The 19,768-nt window shown below is 47.2% G+C and overlaps 2 protein-coding genes across 3 annotated transcripts in view; one reads left to right on the forward strand and one right to left on the reverse strand.

The window, feature by feature from the left end:
* The window catches only part of LOC140417849 (uncharacterized), a 94,870-nt gene that overhangs the window by 69,795 nt on the left and 5,307 nt on the right, over positions 1–19,768 (reverse strand). The gene's annotated exons all lie outside the window — the stretch shown is intronic.
* Positions 7,741–14,482, forward strand: LOC140419369 (uncharacterized). 2 transcript variants are annotated; one of them, XM_072503241.1, is made up of 2 exons: positions 7,741–7,797; positions 8,716–14,482. In XM_072503241.1, the coding sequence occupies exon 2, from the start codon at positions 9,065–9,067 to the stop codon at positions 10,097–10,099; it is 1,035 nt and encodes a 344-aa protein (XP_072359342.1). In that variant the 5' UTR covers positions 7,741–7,797; positions 8,716–9,064; the 3' UTR covers positions 10,100–14,482. The 2 variants fall into 2 exon arrangements, with proteins under 2 accessions (XP_072359342.1, XP_072359343.1); XM_072503242.1 differs by lacking the exon at positions 7,741–7,797 and adding an exon at positions 7,804–8,311.

Genomic DNA, 19,768 nt, shown 5'->3' on the forward strand with positions numbered 1-19,768 from the left:
GTAACGAAAGTCTCTTGTTACCTTCCTCAACGGTAGGTCTTCTATTTCTCTACTCTGCTCCCCTGGATGCACCACAAACAGCTCACTCTTTCCCATGTTCAATTTATACCCTGAAAAATCCCCAAACTCCCCAAGTATCCGCATTATTTCTGGCATCCCCTCCGCTGGATCCGCCACATATAGTAGCAGATCATCCGCATATAAAGATACCCGGTGTTCTTCTCCTCCCCTAAGTATTCCCCTCCATCCCTTGGAACCTCTCAGCGCTATCGCCAGGGGCTCAATCGCCAGTGCAAACAGTAATGGGGACAGAGGACATCCCTGCCTTGTCCCTCTATGGAGCCGAAAATATGCCGATCCCCGTCCATTCGTGACCACACTCGCCACTGGGGCCCTATACAACAGCTGCACCCATCTAATATACCCCTCTCCAAACCCAAATCTCCTCAACACCTCCCACAGATAATCCCATTCCACTCTATCAAATGCTTTCTCGGCATCCATCGCCACTACTATCTCCGTTTCACCCTCTGGTGGGGCCATCATCATTACCCCTAACAACCTCCGTATGTTCGTGTTCAGCTGTCTCCCCTTCACAAACCCAGTTTGGTCCTCATGAACCACCCCCGGGACACATTCCTCTATTCTCATTGCCATTACCTTGGCCAAGACCTTGGCATCTACATTGAGGAGGGAGATTGGTCTGTAGGACCCGCATTGTAGCGGATCCTTTTCCTTCTTTAAAAGAAGCGATATCGTTGCTTCTGACATAGTCGGGGGCAGTTGTCCCCTTTCCTTTGCCTCGTTGAAGGTCCTCGTCAGCAGCGGGGCGAGCAAGTCCAAATATTTTCTGTAAAATTCAACTGGGAATCCGTCCGGTCCCGGGGCCTTTCCCGTCTGCATGTTCCTAATTCCTTTCACCACTTCTTCTACCGTGATCTGTGCTCCCAATCCCATCCTTTCCTGCTCTTCCACCTTGGGAATTTCCAGCCGATCCAAAAACTCCATCATTCTCTCCCTCCCATCCGGGGGTTGAGCTTCATACAATTTTTTATAAAATGTCTTAAACACTTCATTCACTCTCTCCGCTCCCCGCTCCGTCTCTCCATCTTCGTCTCTCACCCCCCCTATTTCCCTCGCTGCTCCCCTTTTCCTCAATTGGTGTGCCAGCAATCTGCTCGCCTTCTCTCCATATTCATACTGTACACCCTGCGCCTTCCTCCATTGTGCCTCTGCAGTGCCTGTGGTCAGCAAGTCAAATTCCACATGTAGCCTTTGCCTTTCCCTATACAGTCCCTCCTCCGGTGCTTCCGCATACTGTCTGTCCACCCTCAAAAGTTCTTGCAACAACCGCTCCCGTTCCTTACTCTCCTGCTTCCCTTTATGTGTCCTTATTGATATCAGCTCCCCCCTAACCACCGCCTTCAACGCCTCCCAGACCACTCCCACCTGAACCTCCCCATTGTCATTGAGTTCCAAGTACTTTTCAATGCATCCCCTCACCCTTAAGCACACCCCCTCATCCGCCATTAGTCCCATATCCATTCTCCAGGGTGGACGCCCTCTTGTTTCCTCCCCTATCTCCAAGTCTACCCAGTGTGGGGCATGATCCGAAATGGCTATAGCCGTATATTCCGTTCCCCTCACCCTCGGGATCAATGCCCTACCCAACACAAAAAAGTCTATGCGTGAATAGACTTTATGGACATAGGAGAAAAACGAGAACTCCTTACTCCTAGGTCTACTGAATCTCCACGGGTCCACCCCTCCCATCTGCTCCATAAAATCCTTAAGCACCTTGGCTGCTGCCGGCCTCCTACCAGTCCTGGACTTCGACCTATCCAGCCTTGGTTCCAACACCGTGTTAAAGTCTCCCCCCATTATCAGCTTTCCGGTCTCTAGGTCTGGGATGCGTCCTAGCATTCGCCTCATAAAATTGGCATCGTCCCAATTCGGGGCATACACGTTTACCAACACCACCATCTCTCCCTGTAATTTGCCACTCACCATCACGTATCTGCCCCCGTTATCCGCCACTATAGTCTTTGCCTCGAACATTACCCGCTTCCCCACTAATATAGCCACCCCCCTGTTTTTCGCATCCAGCCCCGAATGGAACACCTGCCCTACCCATCCTTTGCGCAACCTAACCTGATCTATCAGTTTCAGGTGCGTTTCCTGTAACATGACCACATCTGCTTTAAGTTTCTTAAGGTGTGCGAGTACTCGTGCCCTCTTTATCGGCCCGTTAAGCCCCCTCACGTTCCACGTGATCAGCCGAGTTGGGGGGCTTCCCACGCCCCCCCCCCTTGCCGGTTAGCCATCATCTTTTTCCAGCTTCTCGCCCAGTTCCCACGCGGCTGTATTTCTCCCAGACGGTGCCCCCCCGCCCATCCCTTCCCGCACCCACTCCCCCCTTTCCCCAGCAGCAGCAACCCAGTAATTCCCCCCTCCCCCCCCCCCCCGCTAGACCCCCCGCTAGCGTAATTACTCCCCCCATGTTGCTCCCAGAAGTCAGCAAACTCTGGCTGACCTCGGCTTCCCCCCGTGATCACGGCTCGCCCCGTGCGGCGCCCCCTCCTTCCTGCTTCTCTATTCCCGCCATAATTATCATAGCGCGGGAACCAGGCCCGCGCCTCTCCCTCGGCCCCGCCTCCCATGGCCAACGCCCCATCTCTTCTCCCTCCCCACCTCCCCCCATCACCACCTGTGGGAGAAAGAAAAGTTACCATACCGCAGGATTAATCATACAATCCCTCTTCGCCCCCCCCCCCCCACTCGTCCCACCACTTTGTCCAAACGTTCATTTTCGTAGTCCAATCATTCCAATTTTTCTTCTACAATAAAAGTCCACGCTTCATCCGCCGTCTCAAAGTAGTGGTGCCTCCCTTGATATGTGACCCACAGTCTTGCCGGTTGCAGCATTCCAAACTTTATCTTTTTTTTGTGAAGTACCGCTTTGGCCCGATTAAAGCTCGCCCTCCTTCTCGCCACCTCCGCACTCCAATCTTGATAGACGCGGATCACCGCGTTCTCCCATTTACTACACCGAGTTTTCTTCGCCCATCTAAGGACCATTTCTCTATCCTTAAAACGGAGAAATCTCACCACTATGGCTCTGGGAGCTTCTCCTGCTCTCGGTCCTCGCACCATAACTCGGTATGCTCCCTCCACCTCCAACGGACCCGTCGGGGCCTCCACTCCCATTAACGAGTGCAGCATCGTGCTCACATATGCCCCGACGTCCGCCCCCTCCACACCTTCAGGAAGGCCAAGAATCCTCAAGTTGTTCCTCCTTGCGTTATTTTCCAGTGCCTCCAACCTCTCCACAGATCGTTTCTGGTGTGCCTCCTGTATCTCCGACTTCACCACCAGGCCCTGTATGTCGTTTTCATTCTCTGCTGCTTTCGCCTTCACGACCCGAAGCTCCTGCTCCTGGGTCTTTTGTTCCTCTTTCAGCCCTTCAATCGCCTGTAATATCGGGGCCAACAACTCTTTCTTCATTTCCTTTTTTATCTCCTCCACGCAGCGTTTCAAAAACTCTTGTTGTTCAGGGCCCCATATGAAACTGCCACCTTCCGACGCCATCTTGGTTTCTGCTTGCCTTCCTTGCCGTTGTTCCAAAGGATCCGCTGCAATCCGGCCACTTTCCTCTCCTTTTTCCATCCGTGTCCAGGGGGAACACCCTTCTGGTTTACCGCACGGTGTTTTCAGCCGTTAAAATTGCCGTTGGGGCTCCTATCAAGAGCCCAAAAGTCCGTTTCACAGGGAGCTGCCGAAACGTGCGACTCAGCTGGTCATCGCCGCACCCGGAAGTCCACACCTGAGTGTTTAACATCACCTGTCTGGAGCTCAGAAAGGACAATCTGTGGAAGGATCATACGGCAGGAACAGAACTTCAGCCTGGACACAGTCCTTCAGGGTCACGCTGAGAGGGACAAACAACACTTTGGTCTTTCTCATCTCGTTTCACTGTCAGCAAAGCCCCCGTGTGGGTTATTCCTGAGGCGTGTAAGAAATGTGTCCCAACCGCTCTCTTCCATGTTTCAGAGCTCCTAGAACAGAAGCTCCTTTACAACTGTGTTCAGAGTCAAGAAGAACAATGGTGAATGCTGGAAATGTGCTGTCAGATCTGAGATTGGTGTAAAACTGTGATGTTCCCGATTGAATTTAAAGCAGCTGGTTTAAGTTTCCAGACTGAAAATGTGTTTGTGTGACAGTCACAATTAAATAATTAAATAGAAACCTACTTAACATAGATTGGTTGAAGTCTGCGTCAAAATAGCAGCTGTTAACTGCTGGGATAATTGGACAACAGTTTGATTCCCAGATAATGAAGGAGCTGCAGTGTGTATCCAAGAATTCCCAGTTTTGTTTATGTGTGCTTCCCACATTCTGTCTTTTTAAATAAACCTCAGCCCTGCGGGCCTTTAACAATCAGAAACATAATAGAGTAAGGGCAAAGCTGTGCCCGCCCCTTTAACTGGGAGCTGAACAGTGTCAGAACCCCGGATGTCCCTTTAAGAATAAGTGATGTTTTCAGCTGAAGATTCCTATTGGCTGCTTTCTGGGTGGTCTCCTTATTCTGATTATTCTCAGTGATCCTCAGGTATATGAACCTGCTCTCCTGTCTCTCACACACTGAACATCTCTGTTCTGTTTCAGATTCTGACTTAACCTCTCTCCGCTCTCACACTCACTCATTCCACAGACCTCCTACCTCTCTATCTTTCTCTCAGACACTCACTCCTTTAACCTTTCTATTTCACAGAGCGCCTAAACTCACTTAATTTCTCTCTCTGAAGAAGCACAGAACACACTGAACCTCTCCAACATCTCATTTATGGAGACTGAATCTTTTCTCTCTCTACCTCTCACTTTCTCTCTCTCTCTGATCGGCCCCGACTAACTTTACATCTCCAATTTTCTAATAACCCTCATTGAGGAAAATTTAATTTTGGATAATGTCCCCTCATTTCTCCCAGTGATATCCTCAGTCCATCTTCCTGTTCAGTTAATATGTTAAAAATCTAAATAACCTCATATTTTAATGTTTAAAATGGGAATGGAGGTGAATGTAATGCTGGGACTGGCAGCAATATGTGTGGGTGTTCTTGATACTGTCAGAGTGAGTTCACCCTCACAGACAGGAAGACTGTTCATGGTGATAACATGAAACTGACGCCTGCGTTTCATTCTCAGGAAACACAACTTCCTGTTTCTCTGCTGCCCGTTCCAAACCACACATCTCACTTCTGAGCAGAAAATAAATCCAGGGACCACAATCTGGTGAGAACATCTGTCAAGGCGGCCTGTATCTGTCCACAGAGTCAGGGCAGAGTCACACAGATCACATTGTGGTGACATTTACAAATGAGCCGGTTATTTCTATTCAGAGTCTCCATTCCCGGACAGCACCGGCTGTGTCTGTGGATCAGTCACTGAGTTCTTTCTGCTCTTTGTAGTTGGGAACTGATCACCTGCTCCCTTATATTTTATGTTATTCTTTCTGTGTTACTTGTTTCCTCTATTTCTCAGCATTTAGCTCTCGCCACCTCATCTTTCTGCCGTTTAAAATCTCAGTTTTGTCTCTCCTTTCCTCTGTATCTCTCTCCCTCTCTCTCGGTGTCTGTATGTTCCTATTTAATAGAGGTGTAGAATTTCATGAAGGGGTTGTAATAGATTAAAGAAAGAAAGAAGGAGAAAAACAGTAAATGTTGGAAAAACTCAGCAGTTCTGGCAGCATCGGTATTGAGAGAAAAAGAGTTAACATTTTGTGTCCCTGTGACTCAGAGCAGGAGAAACAGGAATTGTCCCTCTGAGATCAGGGAAGGTGAAGGGGAGATTTAATAGAGGTGTTTGAAATGAGGAAGGATTTGTGATAGTGTCGATGGGGAGAAACTGTTTCCCAAGAGCAGGAGGATTTGTAACCAGAGGACACAGAGATTTAAGATATTTGACAACAGAACCCAAGGGGGTGGTGAGGAGAATTGATTTTACACCGTGATGTGATGTAATGTGGAATTGACACTGACAGGCTGCTGGAAGCAGATTTACAGTAACTTTCAAAGGGAGTTGCACTTGTAGAGTGTAAATTGGCAGTGTTATGGTGAATCAGATGAATTCGACAGTTCACTCAGAATCTCTACAGTGCAAAAGGAGGCCATTCGGCCCATTGAGTTTACACTATACCTAGGCACAATCCCCCATCCTATCCCTGTAACCCCACCTAACCCACACATTTTTGGACACTGAGGGGAAGTTGATCATGGCCAATCCACCTAAGCTGCAAATCTTTGAATGCTGGTAGGAAACCCATGCAGACACTGGGAGAAAGTGGAAACTCCACACAGACAGTCACCCAAGGGCGGAATTGAAACAGGGTCCATGGTGCTCTAAGGTAGCAATGATGCCCTTTGCGACAGTCCGAATTTTCCTTTCCTGATGTTTTAACATTTGATCTTTTCAATCACAATGTGTCTCAAAGAGAAGACTGAAACTTTGGTTTTAGCTGTCATATATTTTTCCTGTGTGACTGTGCAAATCGAGAACCACTAGAATGATTTCAGTTCCTCTACAGATCTCCCTCAGATACCAGAAATCTCTGGAGTTTCCCATGTCATCATTGCTTTCACCTTGGGTAGAACAGCTCTGAATCAGGTGGAGTCAGTCACACGTGCCTCTGTCATGGTGTTTCCATTTTATCACACACCTCCCAGTGACATTGACTATAACACAGAAACATCATATTATCATTGCTACCTTGCATCTTGCCCTCCTACTATTGTCTAATGATAACAGCGACGGAGTGACACACACCGGAATTGGAATAACAGGCAGGTTATTGTCTAATAATAACAGTGACAGAGTTATTATCTGGGACCCTGGATCTGGGAAGCAACAGTGCTACCTACTGTGCTACCATGCCGCCCGAGATTGGCCCAGATAGGGTGATATTTCACAGGGTCGGTGCAGATTCGATGGGCCGAATGGCCTCCTTCAGCACTGTAGGGATTCTATGATTCTACATTGAATCCAATGATATCATAGAATTTACAGTGCAGAAGGAGGCCATTTGGCCCATCGAGTCTGCACCGGCTCTTGGAAAGAGCACCCTACCCAAGGTCAACACCTCCACCCTATCCCCATAACCCAGTAACCCAAGCCAACACTAAGGGCAATTTTGGACACTAAGGGCAATTTATCATGGCCAATCCACCTCACCTGCACATCTTTGGACTGTGGGAGGAAACCGGAGCACCCGGAGGAAACCCACGCACACACGGGGAGGATGTGCAGACTCCGCACAGACAGTGACCCAAGCCGGAATCGACCTGGGACCCTGGAGCTGTGAAGCAATTGTGCTATCCACAATGCTACCGTGCTGCCATATGTTCATATATGTTCACTCACACACTGCAGTCTGACTTATTATGGGGAGAGACACTGTGTTTGTTCCTCTCAAAGTGAGTGAATCCTTTGCTGTTTATCCTCTGGGCCCCATCTCCATTATTATTGTCTGATTGTCCCACTGAGACTCTCACTGTTATTATTGGACAATCAGCGAGTCAGACTGAGCCTGTGGCCGCTCTCAGCATCTGGAACCGTCATAATGCCCGGGTGATTGACGGCAGCACCGGACCAATAGGAAGAGGAGGGGCGGGACTGGAGGACGACTGGGAGCGCCTGATCCTCCAACTAATCGAAGTGAATGAGGGGCGGAGCCCGCTGTGATTGAAGCATGCGCAGTGTGGGTAATGGTGAAGGAGAAGGGCTATGCCATCAGCTGTGAAATTGGTAAGGGGCGTTTGACAATATGGAGGGAGCGAGAGATCGCGGGAGTGGGCGGAAACGTTGTGTAAAGCTGTTGTAAGCCGCAAACCTCGGAAAAGTTACGGAAAACAGTTTGGATCGAGCGAGGCTGCAGCTCCTCATTTTAGGCTCGGGTTAACGGCCGCCATCTTTATTGGATGTGCATCAGGGCGCATGCGCGTTTGTTATCTTTGTCGAGGCGCTGTTTCAATGAGTGGGAGGAGCTTGTTCCCCATTGGTCAGAATGAAGACAACTTGTCCATCAAACTGGATTAGTCTTTGAGTCCCAATGTCTTATTGATGATGCAAAGCGGTGGCAGAGATGGAAAGAAAAGGAAGACAATCCTGCTCTCCGGATTTCACTGTCTGCGTGGGTTTCCTCCGGGTATTCGGGTATTTATAGAGTTAAATCTGAGATGAGGAGGGATTTCTTCACTCGTGGATGTGGTGAAGCTTTGGAATTCGCTACCCCAGAGGAATGTGGAGCCTCAGTGGTCAGGTATGTTCAAGACAAATGTTGATAGGTTTCTAGATATTGAGGGATATGGGGATCGTGTGGGAAAATGGTGCTGAGGTAGATCGGCCAAGGATCTCATTGAATGGTTGAGCAGACTCGGTGGGCCGAATGGCCTACTCTTGATCCTATTATAATCTCTGTGTCCTGGTCAGGAAGCAGTGAGCTGAGCTTGGATCTGTCAATCAACATGAATCAGCACCTTCTGGAGAATTGAGAGGGTGAATATTAGATACAGCAGAGTGAGAATGGAGGGAGATTGTGTAGGATGGAGATTTACAGCTTTTGGAGAACGAGAGGGGAAATAATGTTCCATAGGAACTAGAACTGTCTGTTCTGAGTTTCTATCCTGTACTAACAATAATTACTTTTGTAAATTGTTTTTAAAGGATATTGGAAGAGGCGAATTATAGACAGAAATCTCAACGTTTCAATATGCCAAACTAACTCGATTCCTTCTGATCTGAATATCATCGGCGAGAAGGAGAAATGTTTGTCCGATCTGTCGCTTCAAAAGATTTTAAACATTAATGTGACTGGAAAAGCACCGAGACCCACAAAACACACACCCAAGTGAGAGTGTTCCAATGAACTGACTGTGGAAAGAGCTTTAACCAGTCACACAGCCTGGAAAAACATCACACCATTCACAGTGAGGTGAGACAGTGCACATGTTCTGTTTGTAGACGAGGCTTCCACTGATTGTCCAGCCTGGAGAGACACAAGGAGACCCAAAACATGGAGAAACCGTGGAAATGTGGGGACTGTGGGAAGGGATACAGAGCCCCATCTCAGCTGGAGATTCATCGCCGCATTCACACCGGAGAGAGGCCGTTCAGCTGCTCTCAGTGTGGGAAGGGATTCAGTCATTTATATGCCCTGCAGGCACACCAGCGAATTCATACTGGGGAGAGGCCATTCATCTGCTCTCAGTGTGGGAAGGGATTCACTCAGTTATCTCACCTGCAGGCACACCAGCGAGTTCACACTGGGGAGAAGCCATTCACCACCTCTGAATGTGGGAAGGGATTAATTGATTCATCCAGCCTGCAGAAACACCAGCGGGTTCACACTGGGGAGAGGCCATTCACCTGCTCTCCGTGTGGGAAGGGATTCATTAATTCATCTGCTCTGCTGAGACATCAACGAATTCACACTGGGGAGAGGCCATTCACCTGCTCTCAGTGTGGAAAGGGATTCACACAGTTATCCAGTCTGCAGACACACCAGCGGGTTCACACTGGGGAGAGGCCATTCACCTGCTCTCAGTGTGGGAAGGGATTCATTAATTCATCCACCCTGCAGACACACCAGCGAGTTCACACTGGAGAGAGGCCATTCACCTGCCCTGTGTGCGGGAAGGGATTCATTAATTCATCCAACCTGCAGGCACACCAGCGAGTTCAGACTGGAGAGAGGCCATTCACCTGCTCTCAGTGTGGGAAGGGATTCACTCGGTTATCTAACCTGCAGGCACACCAGCGAGTTCACACTGGAGAGAGGCCATTCATCTGCTCGCAGTGTGGGAAGGGATTCTCTCAGTTATCTCACCTGCAGGCACACCAGCGAGTTCACACTGGAGAGAGACCATTCACCTGTTCTCAGTGTGGGAAGGGATTCATTGATTCATCCAGCCTGCTGAGACATCAGCGAATCCACACTGGGGAGAAACCATTCACCTGCTCCCTCTGTGAGAAGAGATTCACATGTTTATACAACCTGCAGACACACCAGCGAATTCACACTGGGGAGAAGCCATTCACCTGCTCTTAGTGTGGGAAGGGATTACATAGAAACATAGAAAATGGGAGCAGGAAGAGGCCATTTGGCCCTTTGCGCCTGCCCCACCATTCATTCAGATCATGGCTTATCATCAATTCAGTAGCTTAATTCTGCTTCCCTTCCATATCCTTTGATCCCCTTCGCCCTAATTGCTATATCTAACTGCTTCTTGAAAACATACAATGTATTGGCCTCAACTATATCCTGTGGTAACAAATTCCACAGGCTCTCCCCTCTCTGGTTGAAGAAATTACTCCTCATCTCTGTCCTAAATTGTTTACCCCGTATCCTCCGACTGCGCCCTCTGGTTCTGTACACTCCCACCCTCGGGAAAATCTTTCCTGCATCTACCCTGTCAAGTCCTGTTAGAATATTATAGGTTTCTATGAGATCCCCCATTCTAATGAACTCCAGCGAATACAATCCTAACTGATTCACTCTCTCATACGTCAGTAGCACCATCCCAGGAATCAGTGTGGTCACCCATCGCTGCACTCCCTCTAGAGCAAGAACATCCTTCCATCAGATAAGGAGACCAAAACGGCACTCAATATTCCAGGTATTGGCCTCGCCAAGGCCCTGTATAATTATAGCAAGATAACCATGCTCCTGTACTCGAAACCGCTCGCAGTGAAGGCTAGCAAACCATTTGCCTTCTTTACCGCCTGCTGAATTGCATGCTTACCTTCACTGACTGGTGTACAAGGACACCCAGGTCTTGTAGCACATTCCCCTCTCCTAATTTATGGCCATTCAGCTAATAGTCTGCCTTCTTGTTTTTGCTACCAAAGTGGACAACCTCGCATTTCTCCAAATTATACTGTATCTGCCATTCATTTGCCCACTCACTCAACTTGTCCAAATCACACTGAAGGATCTCTGCATCCTCCTCACAGCTCACCCTCCCACGCATCTTGGTGTAATTTGCAAATTTGGAGATATTGCATTTTGTTCCCTCATCTAAATCATTAATATATAGGGTGGCACAGTGGTTAGCACTGCTGCCTCACGGCACCGAGGACCAGGGTTCAATCCTGCCACCAGGTCACTGTCCGTGTAGAGACAGGTTCTCCCCGTGTCTGCGTGTGTCTCACCCCCATAACCCAAAGATGTGCAGGGTAGGTGAATTGGGCATGCTAAATTGCCCCTTAATTTGAAAAAAAGAATTGGGTACTTTCAATTTTTAAAAAAAATTATTAATACATCTTGTGAATATCTGGGGTCCTAGCACCGACGCCTGAGCTACCCCGTCCTGCCTGCCAATTTGAAAAAGACCCATTAATTCCGACACTTTCTTTCCTGTCTGCCAACCAGTTTTCTATCCATCTCACTACACTACCCCTAATCCCATGTTCTTTAATTTTACGCACTAATCTCTTATGTGGGACTTTGTCAAACGCCTTCTGAAAGTCCAAATATACCACATCCACTGGCTCCCCCGCGTCAACTCTACCAGTTACACCGTTGAAGAACTCCAGCAGATTTGTCAAGCATGATTTCCCCTTCATAAATCCATGCTGACTCTGTCCGATCCTGCCACTGGTTTCTAAGTGCTTTGCTATAAAATCTTTGATAATGGATTCTCGAATTTCCCCACTGCCGAGGTCAGGCTTACTGATCGAGAATTCCTCAATTTTTCTCCGCATTTCCCTTTTTAAACAGTGGAATTACATAAGCCACCCTCCAATCTGCAGGAACTGTTTCAGAGTCCATAGAATCTTGGAAGATGACCACCAATGCCTCCACTATTTCTAGAGCCACTTCCTTAACTACTTTGGGATGCAGATTATCAAGCCCTGGGGATTTACCAGCCTTCAATCCCATCAATTTCCCCAACATCATTTCTCTACTTATATTAATCTCCTTCAGCTCCTCCCTCTCACTAAATCCTGTGTTCCCCAACATTTCTGGCATAAGATTTGTGAAGACAGAACCAAATTATGTATTTGCCCTGCTGTAAGGAACCTACATTTGTCTTCACCAATCTTTTTCTCTTCATATACTTATAGAAACTTTTACAATCAGCCTAATTTCCTGTTTTATGCTATTCCTAACATCACCACTGCAGTTTGGGGGCCTCTTTACTAATTTATTTTCCCCTTGGTGTTTCTGAGCTCTATCCATACAGATTCCACATTGTCGGAGCTAATACCCTTTCTCACAATTGCATTAATTTCCTCTTTAAGCAGCACTGTCACTCCACTGCCTTTTCCTTTTTGTCTGTCCTTCCTAAATACTAAATATATTAAATTCCCTTCCCTGGTCATCCTGCAGCCATGTCTCCATAATCCCGATTATATCACACCCGTTCACGTCTATTTGCACGATTCACTCGGTTATGCCGTCTGCAGTCACACCAGGGAGTTCATACTGGGGAGAGGCCGTTCACCTGCTCTCAATGTGCAAATCTCGGATTTTGTAATTCATCGCACTTCCTGAGACACCAACAAGTTCACAACTGATTACAGGGATTGGATTCTGCTGTTATTGTTTCTGGTCTCAATTACATCCAGGACTGCATTTTGTTCATTCTGTTGGAGGTGATAAGATGTTTCATTCTCTTTTCTGTTTGGGAACCGCAAAAATCATGCCACTTTGTCATGAAGATGGTCTAAGGTGGTTACACGGTTGTTTTGTTTAATTTATCTTGGTGCTTCTCACAGGAGAAAACTATCAGGTTATGAGGGGCAAGTTGTCTGAGGTGCATTGGCAAACTACATTAAATGGTATGGTGGGAGACAGACAATCAGTAATATTTAAGGAATTATTACAGATTTACATGGGGATTGGTTAGCTCAGTTGGCTGGATGGCTGGTTCGTGCTGAGTGACACCAACAGCACAGGTTAAATTCCCATACCGGCTGAGATTAGCCATGGTCTGTGTCAGTCTTTATTCTCCACATGATCCTCCACCCACCCCACTACATCTCCCCCATCAGCATCTCCTTCTATTCTTTCTCCCTCATGTATGTATCTAGCTTTACGTACAATGTATTCATGCTGTTCACCTCAACCACTCTCTGTGGGAGTGAGTTCCACATTCTCACCACTCGCGGGTAAAGAGGTTTCTATTGAAATTCCTATTGGATTATTGAATCCCTTTATAATCTTAAAGATTTCCATCAGGTCACCCATCAGTCTTCTCTTTTCCAGAAAAATCAGCCCCAGCCTTTCCTGAGTGTTAAATGCTCTCAGTTCTGTATATTATGAATCTTTGTTGCTCCTTATCCAGTGCCTCTATTTCCTTTTTCTAAATGGAGATCATCAATGTTGACAGAGCTCCCAGTGTAGTCTAACCCTGGCTCTAAACAAGTTGAACATTTCCTCCTTGTTTTTCAATTCTATCCCTCTGGAATGGAACCCTATATATGGGCCTCACACTTTAGGAAAGATGTGAACTTCTTAGAGATGGTGTAGAGGACATTTACGAGAATGACACCAGAGATGAGGGATTCCAGTTAGTTGGAGTGACTGGAGCAGCTGAATTTCTCTCCTGAGATCACAGCATCTGGAGGGTGGGGAATGGGGCCATTCAGCCCTTTGGGACCGTGTCGGCTCCCTGTGGAGGAAGCCAGTCTGTCCATTGCCCCGTTCTATCCCCGAATCCCTGTGGGTTTATTTCTCTCAGTACCTGTCCAATTTCCGATTGAAATCCTTCCGTCATCTCTGCATCTCCTATGCTCATAGGCAGTAGGTTCCAGGTTGTTACCACTCCCTTTACATCTACACAAGGCTCCCAGAGCACAGAGGAGCCTATTTGGCCCATTTTTCCCATGCCAGCTCTTTGTACAGCGACCCATTTAATCCCAGAGTTCGACTATTTTGTTTTCTTTTTCAGAATGCATCAATTTCCCTTTTGGAAGGTAGTCCAATGAGGCTCGACCACCATTTATAGACAGTGTATTCCAAATCACAACAACTCGCTGTGTTTTACAACAAATAATTGTGCATATGATGTGTCTGGAGTTTCAGAGTATTCAAAATGGTGTCGACGTGATTATTACACAAAATTAAGACTCAATTTTTAACAATAAATTGGTGAGGACACCAAGTGTAATATTTCCTAGTTTGTGGACAATTAGAACAAATGTACCTTTCTATAAAACCTCTCACATCCCCTGGACCTCCTAAAGTGTTTTAAAGCCAATGGAGTACTTTTGAAATGTATTCACTGTTGTAATGTAGGAAGCTGTAAGTACCATGTGTAATCACATTTAGTTTTTAAATTGTTATTTTCATAGTGTATTCACTGTCATTAGTAACAAGGTCAAGGAAACCCTTTTACATCTCTAACATGTGGTTTCCTGTAGGCATGTAACTTTTTCTATATTAACTATGTATTGATTTCATAGCAATAAACAATAATTAAATTAACGATTATTCTGTACTGAATATTGATGATTATTGATGAATTGGTGTATTAGGTAATTATATTGCAAAGACTAGATCTTTGTTTTTAAAAAAAACACCAACCAAAATGTTTCCAGAAACAGCAGAACTACCAGAATTTGTTTGAAAAAAATTACTTTATAATTTTGAGAATTTACAAGACATCATATTCTGCCAAGACTATGTGGGCTCAGCAGTGGCGTAATGGTATTGTTACTGGGCTAGTAATCGAGAGACCCAGGTTAATGCTCTGGGATCGAATCTGGCTATGACAGATATTGAAATTTAATAAAAGTCTCAAATTAAATGTCTAATGATGACATTGTTGATTGTTGTAAAAACCCGTCTGGTTCACTCATGCCCTTTAAGAAATCTGCTGTCCTTACGTGGTCTGGCCTGCACGTGACTCCAGATCCACAGCAATGTTGTGGTTGATTTGTAAGTGCCCTCTGAAATTGCCTCACAAGACACGCAGTTCAAGGGCAATTGGAATTAGCAGTAAATGCTGGCCCAGCCAGTGACCCCCACCTCCCATGAATGAATAATTTTTAAGACTGTTCGTTTTGAAGAAGAGTAAGAAACTGTCTCTTTCATTGGATTTGATTTATTGTCACATGTACCTAGTTACAGCGAAAAGTATTGTTCTGCGTACAGTCCAGAAAGATCATTCGATACATGAAAAAACCTCGGACACACAATAAATACACAATGTAAATACATAGACACCGGGTGAAGCATAGGGAGTGTAGTACTACTCAGTAGAGAACCAGTGTATCTTGTATCAATCAAATGTATTAATTGAAAATTACTGTATTAATTAGCTACCAGTCTGTCACAGATGATGAAATAAGCAGTGATCCGTAACTGAGTTACAATTAATTAAACAATAATTAATCAGTAGTTGTAGTAAAAGTCTTATTTGTTTTATTTTAAAAGTTTTATTTGTTGTAAAAATGTAAAAGCTTCATTGCTGTGTATATAAAGAATGTGCAATGGGGATAAATGTAACAGCAATAGAGAGACCTACCAACTCTGATTAGCCTCAACATTTGAAATTGTATGAATAAGGAATTGTACAGAATCGAGTAAAGGGATAGTATGAAACAGTTTGATTGTATTCCTGTCTGAGGTAATGAGAGAAGGTGGTGTCAGTAATTGGAGATCCAATTAAATTAAACTGGTGCCCAATTGACCAATGGTCATGTTACCACAGGCCCAACTCAGACATGAGGTAATGGTCACTTTGGGGATAAAAGTCGAGGTTCCGAAGGTTTTCCTTGCTGGCCAAGTACTGAAGACTCTCAAGGCCGAGTTCCAAGGAAATTACTGTCAAAGAAGGAGCCAGGGAGGGTTACACTTCTACAGACTGATCACCTGCTTGAAGTTGTAAACGTCAATGTCTTCAAATTGTTCAGTAAAGCTTTTCTTTAAAAAACTTGTTTTTAAATTTACTGTCCAGAATTCTGCCTTTGCTTTAATTGGTTAAAGTCTTGTCTGAACCAAAGCAAATCTATAAATTGGGGATGTCTGAAATCAATTAAGGATCAGAAAGCATCAATCTTCAATTTAAAACTTGCACTTCTGTAGCACCTTTCACAACCACAGCATGTTCCAAAGTGCTTCTGAAGTGTCGTCACTGTTGTAGGAAATGCAGCAGCCAATTTTTACAAAGCAAGATGTCACACAGCAATGTGGCAATGAGCAGATGATCTGATTTTGGTGATGTTGATTTAAAAAAAAACATTTTATTAAGGTTTTTGTAATTTTATAATAATAAGTGACAACAGTAAACAATGCAAATCCGTGCATAAATCATCACCATCCCTAACAAGTCCCCCCTACCCTCAACAGAAAATAGCCTAACTACTCCCCTCCCCTTTTTTTGCCTCTGCTGAGAGTTAATTTTCTCTGAAGAAGTCGACAAACGGCTGCCACCTCCGGACGAATCCTAGCGTTGACACTCTTAGGGCAAACTTGATTCAAGACTGAGAAACCCAGCCATGTTGCTAACCCAGATCTCTGATTTTGGGGGCTTAGATCCCTCCACGCTAGGGAGGACCAAGATATCAGTCTCTCTCGCCCTCTGGACTCCCAACACTCCAAAATCCGCCACCTCGGGACTCGGCACCACCCGTGTTTTTAGTACCATGGACATGACATCTGCAAAACCCTGCCAGAATCCCCCAAGCTTAGGGCATGCCCAGAACATATTGATATGATTTGCTGGCCCCCCTGCAGACCTGTCCTCTACCCCAAAACATCTGCTCATCCGGGCCACCTTCATGTGTGCCCAGTGAACGGGGCAGCACAGTGGCTAGCATTGCTGCCTCACGGCGCTGAGGTCCCAGATTCGATCCCGGCTCTGGGTCGCTGTCCATGTGGCGTTTGCACATTCCCCCCACGTTTGTGTGGGTTTCGCCCCCACAACCCAAAGATGTGCAGGGTAGGTGGATTGGCCACGCTAAATTGCCCCTTAATAGGAAAAAATAAATTGGGTACTCTAAAATTAAAAAATAAAATGTGCCCCCAATGAATGACCTTAAATTGTATCAGGCTGAGCCTGGCACATGGTGAGGACGTATTGACTCTGCTCAAGGCATTCGCCCACAGATCTGCCTCTATCTCTCCCCATAGCTCCTCTATCTGAGTTACCTCTGACTCCATGAGTTCTTTGTAGATATCCGATACCTTTCCCTCTCCCACCCCCATTCTCGAAACTACCTTGTCCTGTATCCCCCGTGGTGGTAGGAGCGGAAAGGTTGAAACCTGCCTTCACAAAAAATTCCGTACCTGCAGATACCCAAATCCATTTCCTGCTGGCAATTCAAATTTCTCCTCTAAATCCTTCAGACAGGGGAAGCTCCCATCCTCTTGATCCCTGCCACCTCTGGAACTCCCCATCCAGCCTTCCCGGTACAAACCGATGGTTGTTACAAATCGGGGCCCAGACTGATGCACCCTCCACTCTCACGTGCTTCCTCCACTGCCCCCAGACTATCAGGGCCGTCACCACCACCCGGCTTGTGGAGTACCGGGCCGCCAAGAACGGCAGAGGTGACGTTATCAGACTTGAGTCCTTACACAATGCTACCTCACTCTCACACCGATTTCCCCCCCCCCCCCCCCCCCCCCACTACCCACTTCCTAACCATGGCTATATTTGCCACCCAGTAATAGTTGCTAACATTCGGCAGCGCCAACCCACCCTTCCCTCGACTACGCTCCAGCAACACTTGCTTCACTCGCGGGGTTTTATCCACCCACACAAAACCCAAAATCGCCTTGTTTACCGGTTTAAAAAAGGCCTTTGGGATAAAGAAGGGAAGGCACTGGAAAACAAACAGAAATCTCGGGAGAACCGTCATTTTCACTGTGTGCACCCTCCCCGAAAGTGACAGCGGGAGCATGTCCCACCTTCTAAAGTCCTCCTTCATTTCCTCTACTAGCCGGGTCAGATTTAACTTATGTAATGTCTCCCATTCCCGTGCCATCTGGATTCCCAAATAACGTAAGCTCCCCCCCGCCCAACCATTCTAAACGGCAGCTCTCCCAGTCTCCTCTCCGGCCCCCTCGTCTGGATCGCGAACATCTCGTTTTTCCCCATATTCAATTTATACCCTGAAAACCTACCGAATTCCCCTCGGATCCGCATAATCTCCCCCATCCCCCTAACGGGTCGGAAATATACAGGAGCGGGTCGTCAGCGTAAAGCGAGACCCTGTGTTCCCCTCCCCCACTGAACCAACACTTTCCAATTCCTAGATGCTCTTTAAAGCCATCGCCAATGGCTCTATGGCCACAGCAAACAACAGCGGGGAGAGGGGACACCATTGCCTCCTCCCTCGGTGCAACGTAAAATAACCCAACATCAGCTGATTAGTTCGTACGCTTGCTACTGGTGCCTGGTACAGCAGCCGATCCCAATCAATGAAGTCCTGCCCAAACCCGAACCTTCCTAACCTCCCACAAATATTTCCACTCCACCCGATCAAAGGCCTTCTCCGTGTCCATCGCAACTACCACCTCCATCAACCCACGCCCGCGCCCCCCCCCCCCCCCCCCCCCCCCTCGGAGGGCATCATATAACGTTTAAGAGCCTGACATTGGCCGCATGTTGCCAGCGCTTTACAAACCCCGTCTGGTCTTCCCCGATCACCTCCGGAGGCCAATATTCTGGCCAACAGTTTGGCATCCACATTCAATAGGGAGATTGGCCTATATGACCCGCATAGCTCTGGGTCCTTCTCCCGCTTCAGGATGGAGGCCTGCGACATTGTTGGGGGAAGGGCACCCCGCTCCCTTGCCTCATTAAATGCCCTCACCAGCAGCAGGCCCAGCATCTCAGAGAACGTCTTATAAAATTCCACTGGGTAGCCGTCCGGTCCCGGGGCCTTACCCGATGACTGGCCTCCAGCCCCTCCACTATTTCTTCAATTCCAATTGGGGCTTCCAACCCCCTCCACCAGTCTTTCCTCCAACTTCGGGAACTTCAACTCACCCAGGAACTGCCTCATCCCCTCTACCCCAGTTGGGAATTCCGGCTCATATAGCCTGCTATAAAACTCCTTAAACACCCCGTTCACCCCTGCTGGGTCCAAGACCGCGTTCCCATCTCTGTCCTTCACTCTTCCTATCTCCCTGGCCACCTCCCTTTTCCTCAGCTCATGCGCTAGCATCGTACTGGCCTTCTCACCATACTCATATACCACCCCCCTCATGTTGCTCCACTGCCTTCCCTGTAGATAACGGCCCAAACTCCATCTGCAGCCTCTGCCGCTCCTTCAATAACCCCATGTCCGGGGCCTCCGAATATCTCCTGTCCACCTGGAGTATTTCCCCAACCAACCTATCCATCTCTGCTCGCTCCACTTTCTCCCTCTGAGCCCATATCAAGATTAACTCCACCCGAACCACTGCCTTCAGCGCTTCCCAAACCGTTGCTGCCGAGACTTCCCCAGTGTCATTTATTTCCAAATAGTTCTGGATGGACTCCCTCACCCGCCCGCACACCCCCTCATCTGCTAACAGTCCCACATCCAACCTCCATTGCGGGCGCTGCCTTCTCTCCTTGCTCACCCGTAAATCCACCCAATGTGGGGCATGGTCCAATAGAGCAATCGCCGAATATTCGGTATCAACCACCCCCGCCAGTAGAACCCTGCTCAGAATTTTTTTTTTTTATCCGGGAGCATGCTTTGTGCACATGAGAGAGAAAAGAAAACTCCTTCACTCTTGGCCGTCTGAACCTCCATGGGTTTACCTCCCCCCCCC

This window comes from Scyliorhinus torazame, chromosome 5 (assembly GCF_047496885.1).
Source record: "Scyliorhinus torazame isolate Kashiwa2021f chromosome 5, sScyTor2.1, whole genome shotgun sequence".
NCBI lineage: Eukaryota > Metazoa > Chordata > Chondrichthyes > Carcharhiniformes > Scyliorhinidae > Scyliorhinus > Scyliorhinus torazame.

What these genes read in the sequence shown, in the direction of transcription:
- LOC140419369 (XM_072503241.1), top strand. Translation starts at nt 9,065, where the DNA reads ATGGAGAAACCGTGGAAATGTGGGGACTGTGGGAAGGGATACAGAGCC.